The sequence below is a fragment of the Sitophilus oryzae genome, unplaced genomic scaffold (genome assembly GCF_002938485.1).
Source record: "Sitophilus oryzae breed Bouriz unplaced genomic scaffold, Soryzae_2.0 scaffold_562_pilon_pilon, whole genome shotgun sequence".
Lineage (NCBI taxonomy): Eukaryota > Metazoa > Arthropoda > Insecta > Coleoptera > Curculionidae > Sitophilus > Sitophilus oryzae.
In genome coordinates this window covers 3,855,030-3,878,240 of record NW_022147154.1, presented here as the reverse complement: position 1 = coordinate 3,878,240, position 23,211 = coordinate 3,855,030, and the positions used below count along the sequence as shown (strand labels likewise).

The 23,211-nt window shown below is 32.0% G+C and overlaps 1 protein-coding gene across 1 annotated transcript in view; it reads left to right on the top strand.

Moving 5' to 3' along the window:
• Window positions 1-3,559, top strand: part of LOC115887281 — a 378,504-nt gene extending 374,945 nt beyond the window's left edge. The window contains exon 6 of the mRNA XM_030906668.1: window positions 3,357-3,559. Coding sequence (XP_030762528.1) covers window positions 3,357-3,442 — 86 coding nt within the window. The 3' untranslated portion in view covers window positions 3,443-3,559. The remainder of the gene's footprint in view (window positions 1-3,356) is intronic.
• The last annotated feature ends 19,652 nt before the right edge of the window (window positions 3,560-23,211 follow it).

Sequence of the window (23,211 nt, the reverse complement as noted above, 5' to 3'; positions counted from 1 at the left end):
TAAATGTGAGACATCTGTTTCTTAAAAGTTTCGAAAAATTTGTGACACTAAGATCTTTATTGTTACCTATAGCTTATAGCGAAACCATATTTTGGTAAAATGTTTCGAAATAAAAAGCGATTTATGTTACGAAACATATGTATCAAAAATGCGACGAAACTGTTTCGCTATGTTTCTCGGCAGAGATCTTGCTTCGATGTTGTGTCTTAAAATGCTAGTTGGGTACAGAGGAAGAACTTTCAAGAGTACCAATTTTTTTCAATTGCCTGCAGATATCTTGTATAAGTTTCTGGTGTCATACCCCTGCAGAACTCTTAAATGATTATTTATTACGAAATTTTTCGAATTTATTCCATAATGTATTTGATTAGATACGTACAGTATAGAGCTACATTTCTGTTTAAGCATGATATGTTTCAATATACCATATTGCAGAACTTGAAGATAAAAAATTCTTCTCCAAAATCACTCGTTTTAAAAAAAATTCCAACATGCACCTGTCCTGGAACGGCTAGAGGTATATTGAACGGCCGTATTTATATTCAAGCTGCGATAAAAGCAATGAAAACACCGATAATAGAGGCGATAATAAATATTCAAAGGGTATTATTCCATTCGTTTATGTTAGAGTTGGGATACTAGTCAAGTAAAAGCAGTTAACCGAATTGTTGCTTTTATGAAATGAGTAGGAGATTCCGCAGAAGAAATTATAAAATTATTTTCGAACTGTGCAATATGCTATATTAAAAACGAAAATCAACAAAATTAAAAAATAATAATCAACACATTTCAGAATAAATTTAGAAAATTTCCTAATTTCACACCCTTTAAGTCATATGCTTATAAAGCTGACAACTTTTGATTATGCGATATACAAGATATCCTGCTGAGAAATTGAAAAAATAACGTTGTACATGACACGTACGTTTAAACATGAACACTAGTGTGATTAGAACGACTCGGTGTACGACCTCGTCGTTCTAATCGTTCACACTCGTTGTAATCATGTTCATAAACAAACTTGTACTGTAAATAACTATTATAATTTCTTTACATTTTATCATTTCGCTAATACCTGTGCTAATACTAAATTCGACGCATCCTTCTAACTTTAAACGCAAATTTGAAAACCGGTCACCGTATCGCACAAAATGAAAAGCATCTTTTTTACGTAAAAAAGTCTTAGTTTTTTATGGCATTTGTTGAAATTACTGTATCTATAAGGATAAAAAATGTAAAGTACCCTTTCATGTTAGGGCTGTTACGGAATTTTACATCATCGCCATTTCCTTGGGCATTAAAATGTGTATTTCTTTAAAAAGAGTGCCAAATTTCAAGAAAAAAGGTTTGCCAATATTAAACAAAATATATTATTTTTATTTGCCCTTTTGACTGCTGTAACTTTAGTGTAAGAGCTAGCAACGTTTTCGAGAAAGTATTTTAAGACGTCTGGCTCTTTGATATATCTTTTACTATGCTCTCTGGAACAGCATGCGGCTCGTCTGGCTGCCTATACCCGTTGCGTTCACTACTGCGCATCGGAAGAAGATCCTATATTTTTAAACGGTTTTATTTAGCTCGACCCGTACGGTATTTATTTATTTGTTTGTTTATTTGGGTCAAAATTAGAAATTGAAATTTAAGTACCTTCCTGTTGTCAGATTGATCTGAAATTTGGTACACACCTTTAGTTCCGATGACAATACAATATAGTAATATCAATAACATTGTAAATCTAAGATGGCCGCCGGTACAAAATGGCGGATTTCATATTTTCCACAACCCCTCAATATGGGTATCAAATGAAAGGGCTACACTAGTAGAATACTGTAATTATGACAAAATTTAAAATCCAAGATGGACGTCGTTACAAAATGGCGTATTAGGTGAGGGCATGAGTAGTCGTGTCCAGAACAGTTGTGTCCAAGATTGTGTGACGTTAGAAGGACAGATAAAAAAAAAATAGGTGATTAGATGTACCTACGTAGTTAGCGGTAGCTTTACCACCCAAGTTAAGGTAATAGGTTAAAACGTGCTGAGGACTGTATGGCATTAGGGTGGCTAAAAATGTAATGTCGCAAGCGTTTTCCCCTCAAGATTGGGCGCCTCTTGTTGTATATTATAGTCTTGCCCCTCTACTGAACCTCTGGGGGGGTCGACCGTTAAAATGTCCATTACTCGTGGGAACAACATGGAAACAATAAATAAAAAACAAACAAAAATAAAAAATCGGTAAAAAAACTTTTAAGTTAAATGGTTTTATCTTATGTGAACTGAAAACTAGAAAATAATAATAGCAATTAGGTATTTTGAACTTCTAGTTCAGAAATAATTTAGTATTAGGCAGAATAGCTTTACGCATAATAGACTAAAATAAAAACGTGGGGCCCATTAACTATTGCTGTAATACTAAGTGTGGATTGCATCGACTTACTATAATCGTAACTGGAGATTTTGACAATCAATAACCAGCCGTGGCGGCTTCACCAGCGAACGCCGAGCTCATGATCTACCAAAGTATAAAGATATGCTTTGCCATAGGTAGGATTTCAGAGGGGCCCCACGTTTTTATTTTAGTCTAATATGCCTAAAAGCTATTCTACCTAGTACTAAAATATTTCTGAACTAGAAGTTCAAAATACCTAATTGTTATTATTATTTTCTAGTTTTCAGTGCACATAAGATAAAACCGTTTAACTTTTATTAATTTAGTCCTATAAATTCTGGTATTGAATATAAATCGAACATGTCTCCATAGCGCAGTGCGTAGAGTTTCCGACCACGAACTGATGATTCAGAGTTCAAATACCGGGTCAGGGCAAAAGACTTTTTTATTTCATTTTCGTTTATATTCTCATAGTAAAGTATTAAATAATTCTGGTGATTAAAAAAAACAAATATTTAATACTTTACTATCAGAATATAAATGAAAATAAAATAAAAAAGTGTTTTGTTCTGAACCCGGGGATTCGAACTCTGAATCATCGGTTCGTGGTCGGAAACTCTACGCACTGCGCTATGGCGACATGTTCGATTTATATTGATTACTAAAATTTAAAGGACTAATAAAAATATAGAATCTTCTTTCAATGCGCAGTAGGGAACGCAACATTGGCTGTTCTAGAGAGCATAGTAAAAGATATATCAAAGAGCCAGACGTCTTAAAATACTTGTTTTTCTGACGTTGCTAGCTCTCGTACTACTTCTTCGGGGGGCATTTTAGTGCATATGTTCAAGGGAACTTTTTGTTTTATTATTAAGATTAAGTTTAATCCTTTTTTTAATTTCAAACAAATTTCCGATATTAGATAGATGTTAGTTTTTAAAAAGTTAATTCATATTTTAAATTGTTTCAGGTGTCAGAATTAACGGATATTTTCAGCAATGGTTTACTGTACAGCTTGCGATGATTATTTCGGCATGTATGGTATCAATAACGTGATAAAGTGAAGTGAAAATTAGGTAAAAAAATGCATAAAAGACTTGAATTGATTTAATCTAATTGAAACTGAACCTAGTCTTTAGTATTTTATTATTCAATCTAAATATATGGAAAATATCAAGGTATTTAATATAGAGTAAAGACATGTAATATATTTTACATAGGATAACATAATTAAAAAAAAATGTAAATTGCAGTAAAAATTGTTTTCTCAAATCAAAGTATTTGTTCAAATTAGCTTTGGATAGTTAGCTCAAGCTTTTGAAGTCTTTGTAATTTTCTTCGTATTTCACAGTATAAAATATGATTTTGCTTTTTATACCATAATTATAAATGCGTTTTTTTCCGTTACAATATATTACGTGTCTTGCAAAATTTGTCATGTTTGTTAAAGATTGTAAAAAATAAAGAACAATTTGAAAACTCCATTTGTAAGTCCATAAGTGTATAGTTCCGTAGAGATATTAAATCCCGTGAGTTTTTTAGGAGACCTTTTCTTAAGATTCTAAATAATTTTTAAGATGTTAGCGTTGAAATTAACCCTGGAAGTTACTTCGAAAATTTTGGCATTTGGTCGCTACATTAAAAGATAACAGCAGAAAAAAACAAATAAATGTGTAAATAAGACGTTTCTTCTCGGAAACGGTAAATAACTAAACGACCAGTGGCGAGTCACTGGCCTCTACGGATAGAGTTCAATATTCGCCCCATTGAAACTGTGTTTCGAAAATGCAGAAATTGCAAAAAATAGTTTTCAAGATATTCATTTATGAATATCCTGAAAACTATTTTACGATTATCGAGTTTATACAGATTTTTGAAAAAAATCGATTTTTTTATTTATACACCTTCTCACCTTATTATACAACTTCTCACCTGGTACGGTTAGAAGACGTTATGTAAGAATTCTAAATGGAATTTGATCCCCTTTTAGGTTATGTTTAAAAAAATTGCCGAAAATGAAAAAATCGGTTTTTATTTTTGTTCTCACCCTGTATGTACTTTCTTGACAAACTGTGTATACTGAAAAATTTAACTAATCAATATGCATCGATCCCCGGCCAAAAATTTCTCAAATCGGAATAAGTGAAAAAGTTCGATTTTTGCCGGTGTTAGATATTAGATTATATTATTAATAATCTGTCAATTTATGTAATAATTATTATGTTTATGTAAAGAGTAACAAGGCTCGCGGTTATCGTACCGCAATTACCCTCTCACTGCCTGAGCGTTGCGCTAGACGACCACTTGGACTTGTTTTCGCCGAGTAGCGACAGAAACCGTCGGCTCTTTTGATGTGGTGGGACCAAATACAGACCAAATTTTCTTTCTCTCTCTTTTGACGTGTTTGACAGATAGACTACGTATCTAACTGCTCAACTTATGAAGTGGTCCTATAAACATGGTATACACTGCTCATAATTTGAAGTGGAATTAATTATAAAGTTTTAATACATATTTTTTCTGTTTTGTTTTATCCTTATTTCTAAATTAGAATGTATAAAATATCTTACAGCTAATAAATGATTAAAAAAACGATTCGTTGCCTGAGGTATACTTGAAATAAAGTATATAGAGATATTTGATAAATGGCAACAGTGGCAACTTCGCTTCTTCATATAACAGATAACCTACTTATTTCGCGCAGCCACAAAGAAAATTGAAAACGGGACTGTCGCTACTCGGCGGTTTACCTACTCTGTTTATACACATAACATACGGCCCTATTCATTGGCGTGCCGCTAGCAGCCGGGAAATTTTTTTTGGAAATGTTGCTTTTTTTTCAACTTTTTTTAGGGTATCTACCAAACTCTTCAATTCTAAGTAACCATTTATGCACCATCGGATAGATGACTGATGGCACCCTCCCATGGACTATTTTTCGTTTCAGATTTTCATAAGGACTCGTAGAAAACTATTTAAAGTTGAAATTTTGCCAAAATCAAGAAACGCAAATATCTCGGAAATGGCAAGTAGCTAAACGACCAGTGACGTCTACCGATAGTAGATCCCTATAATCGCCCCATTTAAACTGTGTTTCAAAAATTTCCAAAAATTTTCCCGGCCAAAATCGAGCCTTTCTCAGTTACTCCGATTTGAAAGATTTTTTGGGCGTAGATCGATGCAGATTGATTAGTTAATTTTTTTTATCTATGTCAGTGAGTTAAGAAGCTCTTAACTCACGCATTTTCATTACTGCACTTCTGTTTAGATGACTACCAAAGAGAAAAAAATATTTTGTAAAACATTTATTTTGCAGTAAATTGAAAAAATATGTTATGAGTACCTTTTCATTTCCATAGTTGATGTACTTTTTTTCGGTGCACCATTTTTCATATTTATGTACTGTATGTATATTCATACTTCTGTTTCGATCTTGCTGGCAGCAATCTAGAAATGGCTCTGAATGCCTCTTCTTCAATGTCAGAGGGAATACTTTCCGAATCGCTCATTTTTTAAACTAGTGACATCAATATTATTTACTGTCATACTGTCATATTGACATTGCCATGTATGGTGTTATTTGAACAAAAGTATTAAGTTAATTGATTTTTAGGATAGGTATATAATTAAGTACAATAATTTTTAAAATTCATTGTGTGTTTTTGTAGTTAGTCGTAGATAAAATATTGTACAATACAGGCGAGTTAAGTCCATTAAGATACTTGTGTGGTTACACAACTTGTGCTACGCACTCGTTTTGCAACTTTCAAACGCGTATCTTAATGATGTTGTTAAGTCACTTGTATCGTAAACATCTATAGTATACACAGTTTGTCAAAAAAGTACATACAGGATGAGAACACAAATAAAAACCAACATAAAATACAACATAGCCTAATAAAGGGGCCAAATGCCAAATTGCATTTAGAACTCTTACATTAATGTCTTCTAACCGTACCGGGTGAGAAAAAATTAATAAAAAAAAATTCGATTTTTTTAAAGGGGATATCCAGAAAATCGACAATCCAAATCTTTTAAATTAAATATCTCGGAAACTATGCATTTTCGAAACACATTTTAAACGAGGCGAATATATGTAAAGCTCCACTAGCTCTCTCCGTAGAGGCTTCACTGGTCGTTTAGCTATTTACCGTTTTCCAGAGGAAACATCTCATTTTTATTTACACCTTTATTTATTTCCGCTGGAATAATTTAATGTAGCGACCAAATGCCAAAATTTTCGAAGTGACTTCCCACGCTTAATTTTAACGTTAACACCTTAAAAATTATTTAGAATCACAAAAAAGGCACCCTTCTAAGAACACACGGATTTTGATAGCTGGACCGGACTAGAATGTGTGTATTATATTAAAAGGCTGATTTATTTATAATATTTATTTATAGATAATTTATACGAATCAAAACTTTGTGTATTCTAGATTTAATATTTTTGGGTCTTTAGGACCAGATTTTTCTGGCGAATATTTATAACCTCATTTCAGGATGAATTAAGCTTAACATAAAGGGAATGCAGGAACCTGGCGTGTCACAATATAATTTTTGTTGGTCATCGCTAAGTGAATAGGAAAAAAGGACAGCGTGATTTATTTTTTTATCTTATGTCCGCACGACCTACTTCCTGCAGGACAGGCTTTGTGCCATTTTATTATTCTATTAACATTTAAATATTCTATACAGGGTGGCGCCTCTCATACGACGCGGAGGCTTCAAGGAGAACGACAATTTGTAATGAAATGAAATTTTGTGAGCATATGTAGGTTAATTTAGAACATTTTTTAAAAATATAGAGATAAAAATATAATAAAATGTAAGGTTTTTGACATTTTCTAAAAATAAAGAACAAATTTTAAATTTCATAAAAGCTACTTAAATTCGAATTTACTCGGTATAGCCCAATATATAGTTAAAATAACGATTGTATATTAAATCAAATTAAAACTTGGCCGAAAAAAAGTGATACAGGGTGAAACAAAATTTAGTGCACAATAAGTTTTATAAAATACAAAGTTTCATTAAAGAAACTTAAGAAGTATAGGCATATGGTTCTTTAATGAAACTCTTTAACCTCTTCTTCTTGAACCTTAATTTTTTTACTAGGATCCGAAAATCAATTAATATATAGGGTGTTCCATTACCAAAAACCCAACTTTTATGAGAAACTTTTTTTTGGGGACACCCTGTAGAACTCTGAACTGGAAATATATTTTTATAAAATGCTTTCAATTAACCTAGTAATATGCTCCCAAAATCTCATTTCGATATAACTCCCGTTCTCCTGGGAGCCTCCGCGTCGTATGAGAGGCGCCACCCTGTATACAGGGTTATTCACCACATTCGACACAGACTATTGTAGCCACATGATTAGATTTTTAGAAATTATGAGTGACGGGATCATTAGATGACTACTAAAGCTACAATTGAAAATTATTTCCAAAAGATACAGAATGTCCCAAATAAATAAAAAATACGTTATGTATAATGTATATTTTTAAATGTAATACCCTGTATATATTATTACATTTTTAGTTTCTACGATTATAATAAAGGTAAATTTGGTTAAAGTTTGCCTCACTTTAATCTTACCGTTTTTTCAATATTTACGATTTTGTGAAAATGCAGTAACAGTTTTATTGCTTCATTTCTCTAGGCGTATATAAGTTTTTAAAACCAAATATTTTACTGAAGTTTTTCTATTTACTAAAGTTTGTATTGCAATAATAAATATTATACCACCATATAGAGAGTGCCTAAAAAATTATTTTAAATAATGAATAGCTTTTTGCATCAATAACTTGTTTAATTTAAATAGCCCTGTATATTTTACTAGAATCAGATATGCACAATTTAATTCATAGGCGTGACCAAGATTTTTAATAAGGGGGGGCCAAAGTTAAAGATTACGAACCAAAAAAAACAAAGGGGAAAAAAAGAAAGGAAAACTTTTTTTATACGAGCGTGCGCAAAGTAACGTTTTCCTTATTATTCTATTAAAGCTTTTCCAATGGTTTTTTTGTGGGTTTTCGTTTGATGTCTTTTTTTATTTGTTATTTAGGCTGATTAGGGGGGCCATTGCCTCCCTAATCAGCATAACGCCCCCCCCCCCCCTGGGCATACCTATGATTTAATTGTCTCTCAAATTGTATTTTACCATATTTTACCTATCTTTTCAAGTTTAAAAATGCATTTTCTTATAATTTAGACCTCATTTATCAATATATCTATGCAATCGTGACATTTTAGATTATTTTTACATATGTAACCAATTTTCAAAGAGTACAAGATGCTAATATTGTCGATATAGTTCGTTTATTTCATTAAAAAAACTTTAAATATTTGTAAAAAAGGACCAATAATTAATATGATCCCAGTATTCGAAGTACATTAGTTGATTGTTTACGTTGATTAATAATTGCTCCAAATACTAAAAAAAACTGAATTTTATATGTGTATTAGACAGTGTGGTAAAAAGTAACACCTTATAAATTTTATTTAATTTTTTGACGAATGCTTATTTATAACAACTGAGACGTGCTTAACTTACTATATTATTGATTTCTGATTCAAATCCACATTTATTTAGAATAATGATAAAACTGACACAATTAAGTATGTAATTAATTAATATTTGGGCGGAAATAATGATGGTATTCAGCGGCGTGCGGTGACAATTATAGGCGGGGAAGCGAATCGGTAAAAAACCCTATTTCGAGACATTACTTTTACATTTTCTTAAAAAACTTACCTTTGAAAATTCCGAGGCCAATTCCATTGTTCGGTTAAAATTCTATCGAAAATTGTTAAACATACAAAAACACATAAAGTTATAATAGTTAAAATACGATATTTTAAATTAATTTTCCGAAGCACTTGACGCGCGATAGGCACCTATTTGTATTTGAGGTCTATTCGTCTATCAGCCATTGCAAATTTGCCTATAACATCATCATAAAATTTTGGATTTAATTTATTATAATATTACCTATAAAATCGCAAGCGAACCCGCACCCGTCCCGATAAATTAAAAGTTAAGGAAGGCGGCCGAAAGATCGCTGCCGTGGCTAGCAACTGTGCGCGATTTTCCGGCTTAAATTTGTCGTTTGCGTTCGAGGTCAATAACACCTACATGAAGGAGGGATAGGCGACCGGCGGCGATTCCCAGGCGCACATCCATGCAGTAAAAGGCTAATTAAATTTACTAAATACGTTTATGTAAGGTTTCAAATGAATAATTTTAACAAATTAAATTAATCTTTTGTTATAAAATAACAGTATTATTAACATTTAACTATTTATTTTTTTTATCTTTCAAAAGTTTAGGGAAGCGGTGCTTCCCCCGCTTCCATGGACCGCACGCCGCTGATGGTATTATTAGTAATATTATTTTACAACGATTTAAATAGTTTTATTTTCGAAAACAAATAGGCTAGCAATATTATTGTTTTTAGCACCTGTACATTTTGTACACTTGTTGCTTTAAAAAACAATCTAAAATGTCAATAATCCATGGGTTGATAAATGACCTCTAAATTATAAAAAATGCATTTTCTGCGAATCGCTCATAATTTCTAAAAATCTAATCTTGTGGCTACAATACCCCATGCCGTATATATGGTGAATAACCCTGTAATGTTTATTCACTTTCTATGTATTTTCCTAGGGATTCTCGATATAAAACCAAAATTATGCCTATTTGAATAACAAAATTGCCACAAAATAAATTATTTCCCAAAGTTTGAACTAAAATGTCCCTAGTGTAAATTTATTATTGTACATACATGTACCTAAAACGTTTTGTATAATTTGATTTAACATTCAACTCTGACTACATAAAGTCAGTGGTATTTGTACTAAATGTGATTTAGTTGGTAATAATGTAAATAGGATGATGTAAATATACGTTTTAGGGGCTAAATAGGTATAACTCCCGATTGGATTATAATAATTATTATTTGAATTATTGATGTTTCAAATATTTACAGAATTATTAAATTTGTTTTATTTTTCTGTTTGTCATAGGATGATTCAAAATCATAATTTATTTGAGAAATATATGTAAATATATGTGTATGAAGTTCTTTGTTATTGCAAAGCTTATTTAAACTGTTTTAAGAAAATTAATAAAAAAACTTTTTGGAGAAAAATACTCTGCGTTTGATTTTTTTTACCCATTATTTTCTTACATTAAAAGAAGCCTGTATCAATTTGTCCAATATTTACAATTAAATTTATCATTAAAAAAAATTGTGTGACCAGTATGTGCGCGTATTTGAAGTGAAACTGTGGTGAACCGATATTTTTGCAAATAGTTATAAATAATTAAAAATAATTATTTAAATACAAGGTCAAGCTTCCTTTAAAATGTACAAAGTCCAGTAAGTAAAAATTCTAGAAAAATCTCAGGGACCCTCGAACGCTGGCCTCATTTCGAGGTCAGTAAACAAAATTCCTTAGAAAAAATGCACCAATTAGAACGCACGTAGCCATCCTAAAAAACGGTGGGAACAATAGATTCTTCGAGAATAATGGCAAAATTTTACATATAAATACGGGTCCAGAAGTTCATAAAGGTAGTCTTGGGGCAAATATCAGTTGCAGCTCGTCGTAATGCCCAAATGTTGACCGGTTTTTATTTTATTTTTTTTAATTAAATAAGTGAATGTTCTAGTCGGGACTTAGAGATTTAATTTAACATTAACCCTTAATATCCTGAATTTCGATTTTTTCGTCAAAATTGTTGTTTTTTTCGGTAAAATACTTAAAACCCATCCTCTAAGAATAAAACAACAATTTTTTTCCAAACAAAAAGTTTAATTTTGAAAATATATGGTGTTACATATACATATATAACGCTAGGATAACATGGGAGCAAAAAAATGAAAAACTAAAACATGCTAATTCTTTGTCAAAATTCTGAATTTACACTTAAGACCTAATTTTTTTATGAAAGTTAATGTTACAATCTATGCAAAGTCCAACATCACATCTGACACACATTGTTTTGACGTTAGAATCGCATTTCTCATTTGCACAAGGCTTCCTTTTTTTATTTGGGATGTATGCATCATGTGATTGAAACTATCATACCGTATATCATTGCTCACCCTACCTCCAGAACTGCTTGATGGGGGAACAGAGATGATGAGGGTTGTGCCTGCACCCCTAGCTGGTGTTCCATATTTCGAGAGGTAAGTCACTTTCTCTACGAAAATCATGTTGCGAAACAGAATTACCTTTTCCTCTATTGTAAAAATAAAATCATCATCATCCAGATCTATCATCCAGGTGTATAAGCACCACCACCACTTCTTTGAACGAATGGAAATTCGATGCCTGGCAACGTTTTGGTCCATCAAGTCAGTACCACCCATTGAGCTGTTGCATTTTCCAATAACATTTTTTTTGTTTTTGGTATTTTTTGGTTTGTTTTCTTTTTGTTTCGCAGCAAAATTTCTACCGGAGCACGAAGCTGTCGTCCCGTAAGTCTATAGGTCACCGATGTCCTCCTCGTCTCGGACGGAATCCTCATCTGTCAAAGCACTGACATCGGGGGGTTCTGTGTAAATTACAGATACATCTAAGTCATCATCGGCATACGCCATTTCAAGGGCTTCTTGTAGAGAAAATCCTCGGCTGGAAAAAATTATTCTGGTAGCAAATAAAATTTATGTAATAATAATAATGTCTTATAATGGCTAAAATCATAATAAGCAGACGAAACACAGTAAAAATATACCCGCGACATTTCATAACAATCATGCTCCTATATTATCCTAGCGTTACATACATGTAACACTGCAGTTATTCATCGAATAAAAAAAAATATTCAAACCATTTGTAAAACTTACAGGTTGTATCAAAAATTCAACTACCTAATTATGTTATTTATGATTTTTAGCCACTATTTGTAAGAAAATATAATTACAGTAATACTTACTCGAAAGAGGGATTCATTTTTCACAATTTTTTAAAACACCAGGTAACAAATCGAATTCTCAAACTAACACAATACTGTTGATGAAAAACGTTTTTTTAAGCTGTTTAAAGAGCATAGCTGACGCTATCTATGAGGTTATCACAAAACTTCACTTCATTCATTAAAACAGATTTTGCCAATTTTGCGTTACTTTGGTGATTAAGTAACGCTAGGTGATTAAGGGTTAGTAAACTATTAGGGCGGGACTTGGACAACTAATAAAAGTGTTTAATCGGGAGAAACATTGCGGAAAAAAAATATTAAATTATTTTTGACTGATTTCGTGCGGAATAATATTAACGGTCGAGTTTCGGCGAATATAAAGAAAAAGGTGTATACAGAGTCTAACTACCGCGACGGGTGAATATAAGTTGAGGAAGGTCGATATTTAAGTGCTTTTCGAGTATTAACCCCGAAAGCAAAAATGATACTTAAAAGTAAGAGATAGATGATAGACAAGTATGTTATAAAAGTGACTGTATTTCTTTTTTTAAACGAAACTATAAACTGAATGATCCAAGAACTTATGTACTAATAGATTTTAAATTAGAACATTTTTAAAAAGGCATTTAATACTGGTGGTTTAGTTTAATATATATTTTGTATAAACATACTCCAGGGTTTTTTCTGTGTTAAACAAAGAGGTATAAAATACCTGATAAATAAGCTCCCTTTTCAACAAGCTAAATTAGTACCAGAGCAGGAACCCAATAATGGACTCATCTGGTGGAAGATAAGAAGAAGAGTGTTTTTGTAGACGCCAACGGGGGAATTGGGCGAAAATAAAGTAAGTGAATATTATTTCCTGGACCCAAAATTGGTGGTCGCTACAAAACTTCTTACTAACAACTATTAAATTGAAAGATTTGAAGGACATGTTTGATAAAGTGTAGTTCGAAATGTTGAAAAAGTAATAAATTAAATATAAATAAATAATTTGATTCACTTTCACAAAAATTGTATTAAAATCACCATCTGTTCGTCCGAGGACTCTACTCGGGTACCTCTATCCACGTGCCGAGTTTGGTTCCAATCGTCAAGTAATTAAGAAAAATCCTTATGATTTCTAGGCATCGGTTCTAACCGTCGATGGCGTCTTCCTGTAGCCCGTCCCCAATTATGCCGAAATCGAATGGTGCTGGTAGGCTATATGCCTACCCACCAAATTTGGTAGCGATCGGATGACATCACCTTTTGACGTTTCTTACGTCAAAACTAACTGTCACAGTGACACGTGTCGTATACGGTAAAGTTTTTTTTCCAATAACAAAAGGGGCCGTTCTCTGCTGGAAATTACTCTCCTCCATTCACGCAGTTGTGCAGCTCTGAACTGTTCAAGAACGCGATACTCCCACTCCATTCAATTGAGTCATAAACTTTAGAACTGTTCGGCGCCATATGGAGGCACCAGGCTATCGCGCACAGCTCCTTTCAGAACCGTTCTCGAGTAGCCCAGGGCGTAAAGCTCTGGAACTTGAAATTCGCGAATGGAGGACAGCAAATACTGCGACCTGTGAGGCCTGTTGTGTTTGTCCACTTTCTATATCTGCAACCATTCTTCTATCCCTGTACCCGCGCCTGCACTAACTTATACAGGTTCTTGATATGATGGGAGCATAGTTCCTCTGATTCTAGCCTAACGTTCCCAATAAACAATGCGTCGCTTGCGATCCAGAGCCTCGCAGTAACATATTATGTGCTCAACTATTTCGGGATCTTTATCACAGAGTCTGGTTTCGGAAGATTTTTTTGCCATTGATAATGGGGTTTCATAGTGCACGAAACGTCGTCAAAATATAATGAAAAGAGTTACATTCCGACTTTCAGTGCCCTAGCTCACTTAGAGCCCGAGTTACGACGCTCTAAAGCCCTATCTCAACTTCCTCATTACAACTTACCACTTTTCTGCGCGTGTCGTGAATCTATCTCGTGTGTCACCGAGGGGTAAACCGCGAGACCAATGCGGTGTACAACCCCAAACCAATGCGGACCAATTGTGTGGACTAATGGTGCCGATTAAGAGACAATGCTAACAAATGGGGGAAATTGACCAATTTTGCAGAGCCAATGGAACCAATTAATGGGAAATTGACAAATTTTGCAAAGCCAATGAAGCCAATTAAGGGAAAATTAGGGACAAATTATGAACCAATTAAAGGCTAATGTAAAATTATGTTTGTAAAAACTACGCACTATCGAGTCCGCAAATCTAGCCGAGTCGACGACAGGGTTGACAGATTGGACCCTTAAACGCCATTTAGGATATTTTTAATGATTAGTTGACGTTAGCACAAGAGAAATGATTATTTATTGAAGTTATTTACAGTGAATACCAAATAATGGTTTCCCTTAAATACATTAAACTCGTAAGGTCCGCTTGACACGGTTTGACACGAGCAAAAATTATAGCTAAAATCATTAGGTAATTATTTCAAAAATCTGGTCAATAAAATGTTTTGAGGTTGTTTTACTGAGTCTTAGTTGCGTTTTATATTTTAATTACAAAAATCCTGGAGATTATTTTGAAAACGCAGCAAAGGACCTACCTCAAAAACCTCAAAAAAATTATATTTTATTAACAAAATATTCAAATTAATTTTGGAATAATTTTTGTTATTATTTTTGCCATAATTTTCGCTCTTGTAAAATAGCTGTAAGCTTAAAAAGACGAGAGAGAGGATTTTGGTGTCAAAGGTTGGATAAAATCTGGCAACCGCGACCAGCACCAGCGTATTGTAAACGAATATAATTCGTACGACGCAGCCTTAGGACGCAGCACGTATTTTCACTGTTTTCTTCTATCCGTTTTGTTTTGGTTTTGCTTTTCTCTTGGTACAAAATAGTATGTTATGATGTGTAAGACGTATATTAGACATTATTAAGCTACATAGTAATACGGTAAGAACTCTTGTAGGTATTATTAAGTTCAAAATTTTATATTGATACCTACGGTATAAAATAATAGGTGATTTAATGCCCAAGCTTATGCAAAGGGTTTGCTAATAAGTGTTCAAAATTTAACTTGTAGTGTACATTTTAAAAGATGCAGGACAGAAATGAAAATATCAGGACTCTCGTATTTATCTATAATACCTAATAGTAATAATAATATTCTTAAATATTCTTAAAATTATTTTTGAACCAATCATTTTTGACAATTCGTTGATATTTACCCAGAGATATGAGACGGAGAGAGAATGTGCTAGACTGCACAAATTCTCCATAGATATGAGCGAAAGAGGAGAATGCGCAATGGGGAAATGGGGAAATGGTGAAAATTCTGAAAGACCAATGTGCCAATTAAGAGCCAATGTCCAGTGTGGTGTACACAATTTTGGGTCGCGGTTTACCCCTCGTGTGTCACCGCCTTCATTTTTACTCCCACACGTGTAAAAAAGTACTAATTAAAAGTATATTGTTTCATTTGAAAGTTTCTTGAGTTTGTACAACATGAAATATTCTTGTGCAAAGTTTACTAATAGTCGAAAATCTTATAGTTCTCTCAAGGACAATATAACGTTCTACGGTTGATTCAAACCATTTTCGATTTTATTCTTTTACTTTGCCGTTAAGGTATATAATTCATTAGGTATTTTAATTATTTCATTTGCATTTTAATAATTTAAATATTAATGGCATTTACTGTTATTAAATACGCATATAATGCAATATAAAAGATATATATTAATGGCAATGAGAAAATACAGCTAATAATGATTAAACTACGTAATATTTCACGTTACATCCGGTTAATGGCCTGAACATTATTTATCAAAATATTGGTACTTTTAAAAATTAATACTGGTTGAAAGTTCAATATATTTTTGTTTAAATCTGCTCTTTTAGTAGAATGCAGCATATAGAAATTCCGTTTATACAGGGTGATTCACGACCATGATAAGATTTTTTTTTAATTTTTTGAGTAATTTTATATCAAACGGTAATAAATAATATTTTTGCTCTCTCTGTGTAATATTCAATTGGTTTATTTAGATAGATCGAATATATCGACTTTTGTTAACTTATAACCAAAATTTCAATGTTTAATTCAGGATTTTACCAATGCTTATTCACGATCATGTTTTTGTCAATTTTACACATGTTTTATTTTTTATCTTAAAAACTAATTACAAAATTATTGAGTAATCTCTTTTATCATCAGTTAAAAATAAAGATTTATTTTTTATAATGTAAAATAGTTTGTTTTAATATTATTAGGTAAAATAGCAAATATTTTACGTTTTTATGTAGCACTATGTTTTTTTTTAAATTTAATACACCTCACCTCGGTAACATAAAGTCGAAAATACAGTTTGTTTCGATCCTTGGTAGTGACGTCATCATTTTTGACGTTATATTGGTTTTCATGATTTTTTCATGACAAACACGGACAATAGAATGATAATCTGTAACGTAACAGCCAAGGATCAAAAAACACAGCGTAGATGAGTACTATGCTTCTATAAAATACCAAAAATACAATGAAAACAAAAATAATCACAGGCGGACTTATCTTTTTCTGTTTGAAACTAATAAATATATTATGCTATTTGATTTTGTGGATTTCACTGTTTTTTTTTTATTTTCTCGACGTTCAGGTCGGTTTATAGGCATGTTTCATGTTTTTCAATTTCCACGTAATTATGCATTTTAACCTAATTAATGCTTGCTACTTAGCCTTTTTTATATAAAACTTATTATTATGCCAAAAAATGAGGTAAAAGTTTGAATTTCATACTAAGCGCGCTGCGATGACGTATGTAGCCCTCGCCAATATGATTGGATGGTTTTCTTAAAAATAAACTTGGTGAATTTTATGATGTTGGCAGCATTGCTGTTTATTCAATGTCAAAATGACATTGTTTACAATTATTTATTTTTGATTTTAAATTAAATTTGCATTTAAACTATTTTCAATAATGCTAAAAAATTAATTGTTCCATTTGTTGGATAACATTTACCAGTAACTATAATAAAATGTTTTTTTACGCGCCGAAAAAAGATGGAAAATCGTAAATGCTGTTTTTTTCAGAAAACTTCTCTTAAGCTATGAATGTGATTTCAAAACATTTCAAAGTGAGTTTATATTGTTTTCTTTGTACCATGAGTTTATATTATGTTTGATTTGTTAAATCATTAATGGCCTGTTTTTTACATGTGGAAGAAGGTGGGGAAAAATTAATTTGAAAAAAAATGTAATTCCCGATAACTAAGATTAATAGTATTGCCGGAAAATCTCAGTATTTACAGTTATGATATAAAACAGGTAAGCTCCAATCTGAAAAGTACGTCTACTATCTGACCAAGAAAAGTTAGAGAAGATGAACAAGGCAATTAGAAAAATTCTATTGGCACCAAGAACGTTAATAAATACGTTCATGGTTAAGTTATTTCAGAAGACTATTATTAAAATACATTGTATAGATAGGCTGCGATCCTCTCGGCGAATGTGTACTTCCAGCATTAGAGATAGGTATAGGTTAGTATAATAGAAAAATTATGAGATATGAAAGTAGTTTCCAAAAATATATAATATATTGTGTGTTTCATTTAAAACAAGAAACATGCTACCACTTTTCGAATAATGCGGCAACACTGTAATGCTTAAAAATTTTTAAAAAGATGGAACAGGTGCCTTTATGTAAAAATCCAAATTTTCAAAAACATTCTATTACCGGTTCTCCATAAACGTTTTACGTGCCATCGCCGTCAATCATCCCATATAATTTTAAGGTACTAACACAAAAATTGTTTTCTTCGAAGTTTCTGAACAACTCATGTAATAAAATCAACAGTGAGGAATTTAAATATCAAAAGATTAACGTCCTGGTGTTAAATTGAACAAAATAAATCTTTGTACGCGTCCAAAATAAAAGGACTGAAGAGAAAAGATAAAGGGATGTATAATGTTCTTTTTGCGGGAGTTTCGAAAACGTCCAAAGAATGGCGTTGAAGGCAGGCCGATGATTGATAGTGTCTTAATAACGTGTAGATTTTTTTCTTCTTGACAAATATTGATTTGAAAGTTTCCGAACTTTGAGCGAAGTCCGGTGATGATGTAGAATTTAGTTTTAATTTTTATTCAGTTCAGACAGAATTTATGTTACATAATTCTTTACGTTATGAGAACCACTTATTAATAAAAAGTAGTATATTAAGTATTATATTAGTATTGTAGTATAATAAGCGGCTAAAATTGAAGCAGTTTTTTTAGAAAAAGATAACTAATAGGGTCTTGTTATACAGGGTGGCTCAAAAATGTGTGAGTGGATTGGGATGATTTTTTTTTAAATGGAACACCCTGTATATTGATTAGAATTAAAATCCTCTACCTCTAGTGAGGGACAGGAGACTCAAACTCATAGTCTTGTATTGAGTCTCCTGCCCTCAGTAGAGGATGTTAACTCATTATTATATACAGGATCCGGCAATAGTGCGTCGGGCTACAGATGCCCGACGCACTCCTAGAATAAGAAACTTAGAAATTTTGTTTAAATGCAAACCTAAAATATGTACTAGGATGTATTTCAGAAAAATATTTTAACTTCTATAGGGTGGCCCAAAAAAGTGTGAGTGGATCGGGCTGATTTTTTTTAGAAAGAACACCCCGTATATTATTGCATTTTTGGCTTCCTTTCAGATCACTTTACATAATCCTAAGATACGGGTAAATATGTTTCAATAGTTTCAGAGATATTAATAAATAAATAAAAATATGTTTTTCAGCCTTCCTTAAAAAATTATTAAAAATACAAGAACTGTCATTAAATCAAAATTATATCAAGTATTTATTTTAGATGGTCTGCACTTACTTTTGATATAAATATGGTAGTCGTAAATCATATAGGATGTTGTACACCTTGTATATTATTGCATTTTTGACTTCCTTTTTGATCACTTTACATTATCTTAGTATTATGTAAAGTGATCAAAAAGGAAGTCAAAAATGCAATAACGTACAGTGTGTTCCGTTTAACAAAAATCTTCCCGATCCACTCACACTTTTTTGAGCCACCTTGTAGAAGTTAAAATATTTTCCTGAAATAGACTCTAATACATACTTTAGATTTGCACAAAAACAAAATTTCTAACTTTTTTATTATAGGAGCTACAGATGCCCGGCGCACTATTGCCGGACCCTGTATACTCACCACATTTATTTTGCATTTTTGGCTTCCTTTCAGACTACTTTACATAATCCTATAAGATAAGAGTAAATATATTTTGATAGTTTCGGGGATATTAAATAAATAAACAATATCTATTTTTCAGCCTTTATTAAAAACATTATTAAAACTACAAGAACTATCCTAAAATCAAAGCTATATTAGTCGTTTACATTAAAGGGTCGGTACTTACTTTGCTATAAATATCGTAATCTTAAATCATACAGGATGTTCAAATTCAACGCCAAACTTTCTAAAACGTAAAATAATTTTTCTTCGTTTTTTTTTTAAATGGTAAACACTATTTAAAACTATCTATTCTTTTTTAATATTTCTATAATTTTATTAGTGTTAATCTTTGGGGGGAGGAGGAAGTTTTATGTAAAATTTTAGTAAATGACGTGTTGAGATTGATCTCACGAAAAATTATCATCGATTGTTATTTCCCAGCCGTCTTGGACCGTAACCACCGTAATAACAAGGCCGGACAGCTTATTCGTGACGTCATGAACTGCAGGCCTAAACTTTGATTGCATTTGATACACTTTATACGTATATAATAGATATAAACTTTAATTGCACAGAATTTTTAATAAATAATAATTAAACATAAAATTTAAAAAACATCAGATTGATATCCCATCTCGCATTACCCATCGTCATTGTATTTATTTATGCTGTAAGTGTGTCTAAGTTTCTTTTATTTCCTTTTCCAAGTCTATCATTATTTTCTAACAACAGTAGTTTTTCAGACGTGTATTTCTAATAGAATTTATGACAATTTTTACAATAACTTTTTTTGAAATTTTAATAATGGTGTTATTACTTTTAATGTAATCGAAAGATATTTTGATAAAAATATTTTTTTATTGTAAATTTTGAGAAACTCCCCATGGCTTTGCAAAACTTTGTTAAAAATTATATATTCAAATAAAACTATATTAGTTATTTCATCTTTTGGAAACCCAAAACTGTCTTTAGTAAAGTTTCTTTTCGCCTAAGTTTCTTTTCGCCTTCATATAAATGTCGAACACAAATACTGTACTGACTCCCAGCTAACTGTCTATATTTTCCAAACCTACTTTCAAGAGGGTCAGTTTGCAAGTTCTCTAGTAAAACATACCTCATATTTTACTCATCAAAACAATATTTTATTACTTCAAGCTCAACCTGTCTCAACTCAAGTTAATAACTTTAATATTGAACACATAAAAGTTAGACATGTTTTATTATTTTCATCGCATTTTAAAGAATTTAGTAAATAACAAGCATGACTAATAATTTGATCAGTATTACCACAAATTAGGTATCCTATACGTATACAGATAAAAATCTTGTCCCTAATTCGCGGTACGAAAATTGTATTTTATGACGATGTGCAAACGAGTCAAATTTCCTGTGCGCAAAAATAAACTCGCGTAAAATAACAATAAACAGCGTAATAGAGAGATATCGCTAAACCGAATAGCGTGCATGGACGTTAATAAGGCCAGGTGTTATTTCCTTTACGTGAGGTGGTATTAACTCTCTTCATTTATAGTTATCGGATCGGAAAGAATTCTGATCGCGTCGCGTCCGCTATTTAAACTTAACCTAACTTTGAATTTAAAACTCTGAAATTGTTTTGTTTACTAGGTATTTAATACCAGCTACTTAAATATCAAATTACCTAATAAAACTAAAGCAATAATTCAAAACAATTCAAACATAACCTAAAATAAAAGATCTCGCCGGCCGGCTCCGGTTGTCAAATACCCGCACATGCCCATTTAAGCAATTTTTAAACGTTATCAGAGGTTATTTAGAAAGAGCGCTTGGTGTAATTGATCCGCTAATTACGTCAGGCGGTAATGTTATTAGCGGGTGTTGCGTTGACTCGCGCATATCATAACCATGATAAGGTACAGTACATCTACTGGATCTGTGTCTATGAAAGGAATGCGGACAAAAAACATTTAAATAAACAGCAATATATTTTATACGTCGATTTGACGAGTGCGTCACCGCAAATCGCTCCGCCCACTAATTTTATTGGCTACTTGCAAATTTGTTGAATTTTTATTGGTGGGACGCGTCGTCTATTTTTTTACGAAAAACATCGAGAGAATATCGTTTCCCCTCTCACGGATACCACGTAGCTACAGAACGGACAGACGTACTGTACGCGTAAATACTGGATGACGCTATTCGGTATTCGGTTTTCCGATATCTCTCTAATAACTGTGCCGGTCAGGCGCTGTGCACAATTTTAGAGACCATAAGTGGGCGTGCTATGTGCGCAAACTAGTCACCTAACTAGTGCCCGATTCCGAAAATTGGAACCACGAAAAACAATAAAGAAAAAACAAAGATTATAATCTGTATAATCTGTGGTATTACTATCAGGGTTCTGAAAACTACATGTTACTCTTAAAAACTACATAAACTACATTACCTGTAGTTAATCGACGTGGAGAGTGTAGTTTATGTAACTTTCAAATGTGAAAGGTTTGAGGTGAGGTAAAAGATAAGTAAAAGCTTTAGAAAATACATATAAATATATTTGAGAAAACAGAAGAAATATACCTTTAAATATAATATTCACATCTTATTATTTACACCCCTCATAAAACGGAAAATTATTAAACTGATGACCATATTATAAATCAGGTTGAAAAATACCATATGATCGAAAAAAAACGGCGTCTAGTTGGCTTGGAAATGATGATCGATGACATTCCCCATATAAAATGACAGCGATCTTTATTTCATAGCCATCGCTGATACCGTTTTTTTTCGATCATATTGTACTTTCTACAAAGTCTTGACAAATATTACTAACTAGATGGTTATCTTATAGATATTAAAATGTTTTGAGTTTTCATATTTTATAATAATTTTAATATATTGTGTTAACCTTTGGTGTTAACCATTATATTCTGTTTTTTTATGAATGTATAAATAATTCTTTGCTTAAATAAAAAGCTATATGCATTACATTATTTCTATCAAAATTAACCTACAGGATATTTTTTCGTAATATCAATACGTAGTTTATTAAAGTAGTTTTTATGAAGTTAATGAACAGGAAAAAGGTAGTTTTTGAAGAACTATACGTACTTAATCAGATAAATTACGTCTTAATTAACTACTTCCGAACCCTGATTACTATTAGCTTTGTAAAACTAGTGAATCAAGGAATAAACTATCAATTTCATTTATAATAAATCTTTCAAATGGTGTTTTTAGTTCATTTACCTGGACTGTAGTATTTTGGCCATATAAATAGATTTCTAATTTCAGATCTAAATGTCCTATGTATTTAATAATTAAAAAAGCCGGATTGTTCATCTGTAGATGTGATAAAACAAAGTATACTTTCCTTATCAAAATGCTGATCACACATCCTGTTGTATTTTGTCACCACAAACTCATCACGATGAATAGCTTGCAGCCACTATTTCTGAATATTCCTATCATTAGGAAAGCGAAAAACGTGGTTTTTGAGGTTAGGCCGTAATTTACAGCGCGGCACGGAACACATTAAGCAAGGCATTATACCTTTTAAATTGTATAATTGCACACACTTATAATCACTTTATAGTTTAAACCCCTCTTTTTACAGATTTATAACTATTATCGATTATACCTACCGATAAATCGATAACTCGTAACTGCGACTGCGG